Source organism: Meleagris gallopavo, chromosome Z (assembly GCF_000146605.3).
Source record: "Meleagris gallopavo isolate NT-WF06-2002-E0010 breed Aviagen turkey brand Nicholas breeding stock chromosome Z, Turkey_5.1, whole genome shotgun sequence".
Classification (NCBI taxonomy): domain Eukaryota; kingdom Metazoa; phylum Chordata; class Aves; order Galliformes; family Phasianidae; genus Meleagris; species Meleagris gallopavo.
Genome location: NC_015041.2, coordinates 43,138,710 through 43,144,855, shown reverse-complemented (window position 1 = coordinate 43,144,855; position 6,146 = coordinate 43,138,710). Strand labels below are relative to the sequence as shown.

Sequence of the window (6,146 nt, the reverse complement as noted above, 5' to 3'; positions counted from 1 at the left end):
TTTTTTCTAATTTTCAAACATTTGATTTTAACACAAATTACTTTTAAAAATCCATGTGAGTGGGTGTGCCTGGTTCCGTAATGTAACAACTTAAGCTCATTTTCTTAAAAAAGAGGATTTCACACAACCGTACATGCTCACATTTTATAAAATAATACCTACCATTTTAAATGAGTTTAGCTATAATTTAAGAGCCTGCAGAGACTACAACAAATAGGGAAAGAGCGCAAAGGCAAGGAAGACTTCCAGTGTGCGATGGATTCTCCTCCTCCATTCAACTATTTTGAAGTACATTACAGCAGAGTTTACTCACAATAACTGTATATCACCAGAAAGCAGAAAGTTTCAATAACATGTCTGTTTATTTTAAACCAAACATTTCCATTTCATTATATTGCTGTGCTGCTGACTGACTTGATTTTAAGCACAAGCGCAAAGAAAACTTAAACAAAATAGGACTCTTTATTCTCCACAGTGAATTACACCATTCAGAAATGCTGGAAGATTAGTTTAATCAAGAAACTAAGAACATTTCTCAAAAATCAATGCTCAGGACTGGATAGCAGCAGAAGAAAATCCCCGTTCCAAAACACCTCTCTTTGCCTTGCAAAATTGGAAAGACTAACAGTGAGCCAAAGTAGGACAAGTGCATCTCACAGCTATGAGGAACTACTCATGCTTCCTCTCAGAAAGGTTGTGTCTCTGTTAACGTTTTCTCTGAGGAGATCAAAATGACCAGCGTTCCTTACGTGCCATGTTGAAGCCTAATATTCCAACCCGCGGTACACTGCCCAGTGACACGGCCGCTTCAGGCAGCAGCAGTAACAAGGTACTCTAACAAGCACAGAGAGTTCTCAAAGCACATGCCTGTAATCTCTGTGTCAAGTTACGTCTGTATACTCGGGCACCGACCCACCCGGCTACCACTGGCCTCGGGGCTGCCAGTGTGAGATGAAACGGCACAAAGGGAAGAATGCCAACAATTAAAACGTGGGTCTACATCTTTTTCTTCGTTGTTGTTGTTATTATTTTACTTTAAATCAAAAAAGATCTTTGCTGGAAGATGAGTGTTAAAAATTAGTCTCTAAAGCTACTCATCATCTAAATGTTTAGGTTTACTGATTAAAAATTCTAGGGATTTCATTCTCACACAACAATTGTGATTTTACCCCATGCCACACCACCGTCCAGTGATACAGTTCAATGCATACATACACACACGCTTACAAACATACAGAGGCTGCTCCAAAAGTAACGCCTCCTATTTCATTATGTTGGCCCACAGCAACAGAGGCTGGTGGTTGGTGGTACAGCAGCAGAGGCTGAACCTTCCCACCAATACTCTGTTACATGCTATTGCCATGTGACAGATGGCAGCAGAGAGGCAGTCTGATGACAAAATGGCACTGAAGACTGAAATGCACATGGAGCAAAGCTGTGGAACAGAATTCCTCCATGCAGAAAGAACTGTACCCAATGGCATTCGTCAACACTTGCTGAACATTTATGGAGATCAGACAGCAGATGTGAGCACAAGCGATGTGGTAGAGGGTGGTGTATTTCAGCAGTGGTGGCAGTGATGGTGGGTCACCTCCCCTATGTGGAATTTACAAGCTCGGTGTGCAGGCCCTAGCTCACGGCTGGCAAAATTGCACAGTTAATGCTGGTGACCAGGCTGAGAAACAGCCTTTTGCAGCAAAGAATGTGCTCTATCAAATAATGCTGTGTTATGCTGTCTGTATCTGTTGTAGCTTCCATGAAAATAAACTGGAGGCATTACTTTCAGAGCAATCCATATACATCTATATGTACATATGTATAAATTCACTGAATACCATGCATATTCACATAAGAACCTACACATATATTACACAACACTCTGTAAGTCTACAAAGATCATGACTCCTGGAGGACTCATTACATTGATTTATTTTCTTAGCCCAGCATGAGGCTGGTTGATTGCTGGGGTCACAGCTACCTGGGGAGGGGGGGAGGAAGAAGGGGCAGGGGAAAAGGACAGCTCTTCTTCATCAGTCCCTCTCTCAAAAGGACATAGGGCTAGCAGAAGAAAGGGTAGTAAAATGTCCTAACTCTGTGCATTTCAGAAAGACTTGGTAAGAAGCTTTTCACGAAGACCATTTACCACTTAACAAGGTGCCTTTCACAAGAAGGTGGAAACCAGTGAAACCATTGTTCTTTGTGTGGTTTTTCCATAGAATGCTTCCAACTCCCTCAAAAATTCACTTTTAAAATAAACACCAGAATTCTTTTGGAGACACAAAGCGTTAGCAAAACTATCAAGGGTACAGAAAGCAGGCATAAAGAATCGAAGGCTCTGGTACTGATCTTTTAACTACAATAAATCAGTCAGAGATTCTTTCAGTTCTTGAAACAGGCTGCCGGATAAAATGCTTTAAAAACATAAGCTATACTGCTTATACGCTCTGAGTACTTGAGGGATATTATGCTTTCTTTGGCACATAGAAATGATATAGAACACCAAAGCCAAACCAATGCCTCGATTTTGCCCTCTTCAGCCCCGGCTTCTTAGTTGTTCTTCATAAAGGCAATGGCCTCTTTCTTATTCCAGCTGCCTGGTTTCCCCATCTCCGTACACAGACAGAACTATTCCAAGATGGAAAGCAAACAAAAAAACTGTCACGCTACCTCATCATACACAATCACTATGCCGGTGATGAAGCCTTCAACTGCAGGTAAGCAATGGGAGGACACTGGTCCACCTCGCACGTCCTGAGAAGTGCGGGACAGCCAGGCATAGTGCTAGGGCTGTGCTGTGGCACTGGGGCAGTACTCACACACATCTGCACGCCCATCAACTGTAGCAAGATTCAGGTGTGTCATACACAGAGTGCACCTCGGCGAAGTCAGATGCCCTTCAGAATCGGTGCCTACACACTCAACCACAAAACTCACCTAACTTTAAACATCCAGGTTGGAAAACTCTATTCCATGCAGAGCATTTACGAAAGTATCTGCTTGTTTTCCTGTTCAACGATTCCCAAGTATCTCTCTTAACAAAAAGCCTACCGCTGTTGATGAAAATATGGCATCCAGGTTAGTAACGGGAGCTAGTCAACTGAATGTGAAATGCTACTGCTGTATAAAATTCTGTAATCAGCAGATGACTTCTCAGTTTTATTATCCACATAAACAGATGTCCACACACACAAAGAACATACATCAGCATCCCGTGCCTTTTTAAGATTTCTTCTGGGGATGTAATTTTATACACCATTTTCTTGCATAAGATATAGCCAAATCCAATAATACTCCTAATAAAAAATACTTGCTTTCCTGAGACTATGAGGTTTGGCCTCTCCATCATCCAGACTCGAACTGCAAGTATTTTTAACTACCTTGAAACCAGCAACCATTTATGAAGCTAAAGAACCTGCCACTGAAATAACTTGGAGGAAAATACCTATATGTAAACCGCAACCATGAAACACAGTCCTGCAAGCAGAAAAATGTAATAATTACCACAAACAGTTCAAGTTGAACTTTGACAAGATTAAAAGCACTAGCAAGTGCTAAGCCAGTAGACCGCTTCAAAATTTGGCTCAGGTGCATGACACTTTGGCTGGATTTTCATTACAAGGACAGCGGCTACCAGGATTAAATGCATATGCTCCACTACCAAACGAACTCCTCAAACTACTTCGGATTCAGAGGAATATTCTGCAACAAGAATACTTTGCTCTTCTGTGTAAGACCATATATGCAGTCAGCACTGAAAGACATTAAGGAGGTTATTAGAATTTATGTACGCCTAATTCTGAGTCCACGAACAATAGAAGTACAAAAATATCAGACATACTTACAAGCTTACTCAATAATTTTCAATACACACACACACACACAAAAGATAAACCAAACATATTTTATTATACTTCAAAAGCCTAATACTCAAATTCATCTGGCATTAGACTACACCATTTACAGCATTTCATGTATGCTGGCAATTATACCAGAAAATATGGCTTAAATTATTTGTGATGACAGACTCAGGCTCTGTAAGAATACACAACTTTCTGTTCATCATGCTCACAGTAATGATCCTGTGGTACTTTTTAATTATTCTCGCAGAACTTTGGCAACTTTTCAAGAAATGTAATCTCAACTTTGTTAATGGACTCGCAGGCTCTCTTTCTTTACCAAAATACTGTTCACACGAGGAGCACTTTTCAAAATGGGCCGCTCATCAGTTCACTTCTGTGTCTCTTAATAAGGATGAGATCTTTCTGTGTATTTGTTGGAGTTTCATACTAGGAAAACTAAACATGATGGTATCTGAGCTAAACTGAACCATTACGGAATTCTTAGACAACGTTTTCACAAAACCTCTCTTTACTTTGCCTTTAATCACTAGCATCAGCATTTCATTCTCAATCTGAATTAATTAGTCCTACACTGGTTTGTTAATTCTGAATAAACACAATAAGGAGGTAAACTGAAGCAGACTGGCCGCGTTTAGGGGCTAAGGAATGATGGAATATTTTGCCTTCCCACTTCAAACTGTTATCTCACTGCACGCATTCCCACTTACTTCCATGTGTATAAAACCAGACCGTCCCTCTCTGAATCTGCCTATCTCTGGAGGCAGATAAATCACTGTGAAGCTGCTCCTATAGCACTGTTAGCTGACCCAAAACTGCTGATAACCAAACTGAATTTTGCCTTCACCCCAGATCCTGACAAAGCGATTTCAGAAGCACTCCCTTCCCTCTGGGTTTCCTGCACCAAACCCACCAGGCATTTGCCTGCTTTTCTGTAGCGCACGTGTAACTTAGGAGGCACTCTGCTTAAAACAAAGGGGAAACGTGCCTGTACGCTGCTCTTTCCATAGCTTTAACTCAGGCATAAACATGGCACTTCCAGATAGATGTTTTCATTGCGTGAGGGCAGTGAACATTTTAAGAAACTAAATAAGTGTTTGTTTTCAAATGGGAAGGTTTCACAGCATCTTGCGATCAAGCCTTCGTGCGGTTATTTGGAAGCATAACAAAACTAAGTTTTCTCTACAGTCTGCTAATGTTTAACACTGGATTAAGAACAGATTTCATTAACACTGGTAAAATACCGTTAAACTTATTAAAATCCCTTCAAATCCACGCAGTGCACAACTCTACCTTCCAGACAAGGACTGGCCGTCCTTACCCCTATCGCTGCCCATGTGCAGCTCCGTGCACTCATCACACGCAGGACCGCAAAGTTAAAAATCTTGAATGTAAGGTTATGTTTGAAGCATTTTATTTTTAGCTGCTACGCCAGCAACATGTGCAGACCATTTAGGCAAACCTATTTCTTTCAACAACCCGGCTTCTGCCCAGTGGGATTTGTGAGTATCATTTCATTTTTTTCCTCCAGCAGTAACATTTCATTTTGCCTAAAGACCGCAGCAAAAAAAAAAAAGCTGCCTTCGAGAGACAAGCAATTTCTGAGACTGGTGGTGCTGCTAGGTGTAACTTTTCATCTTATTTGCAACGAACTATTTTTTCTCAAGAAGCAGACATAAAAAGAGGAAAACGTAGAGACGGGCACTTAAAACTGCAGATGCTCATCATTCCGAGGCACGACTGCTACTTTGGGTAAATGCTTTTTGTCTCGAGCTCTTTGCGCCAACCGTTCAGCGCTGTGGCGCTGAGAGCAAAGGCAGCGCTGGAGCACGGGACAGACGGCTGCCTTTGCGCACTTGGATATTCTGCCCGAAACTTCCTCCGCCACCTATTCTGAGGCCGCTCCGGAATACAGAGCAGGGGAGTTTTCTGCAGGCGACACAGATCTATTAAAAAACATGACCTGTGACAAAAATCAATGCGCTAATCTTAAACCAAACAGCGGTATCAGCGGCATAAAAAGGAGATAACCTAAGATAAAATAGCACCAAATTTACTTAGACTGGCTTGACAGGTTTTTTTTTTTTTTTTTTTAAAGTCTGCTCGCACGTACTGCAACAAGGCAAAAAACGTAATCCCCAGGTGACTTTTTACCCAAACACATGGATACCATTTGGAGCGGGGCTGCGATTTTCCGATGCTAAACTGGAGGAAAAACTCCAGAAAAAAATTGCACGAACCTCCCTTTCCCCGGAAGGTTGGCGCAGCGGCGCGCACAGCCCGCGGCAG

The 6,146-nt window shown here is 41.7% G+C and overlaps 1 protein-coding gene across 1 annotated transcript in view; it reads right to left on the bottom strand.

Moving 5' to 3' along the window:
• EFNA5 (ephrin A5) overlaps positions 1-6,146 on the bottom strand; it is a 231,342-nt gene that overhangs the window by 121,659 nt on the left and 103,537 nt on the right. Inside the window, exon 3 of the mRNA XM_031557423.1 lies at positions 5,605-5,803. Coding sequence (XP_031413283.1) covers positions 5,605-5,803 — 199 coding nt within the window. The remainder of the gene's footprint in view (positions 1-5,604; positions 5,804-6,146) is intronic.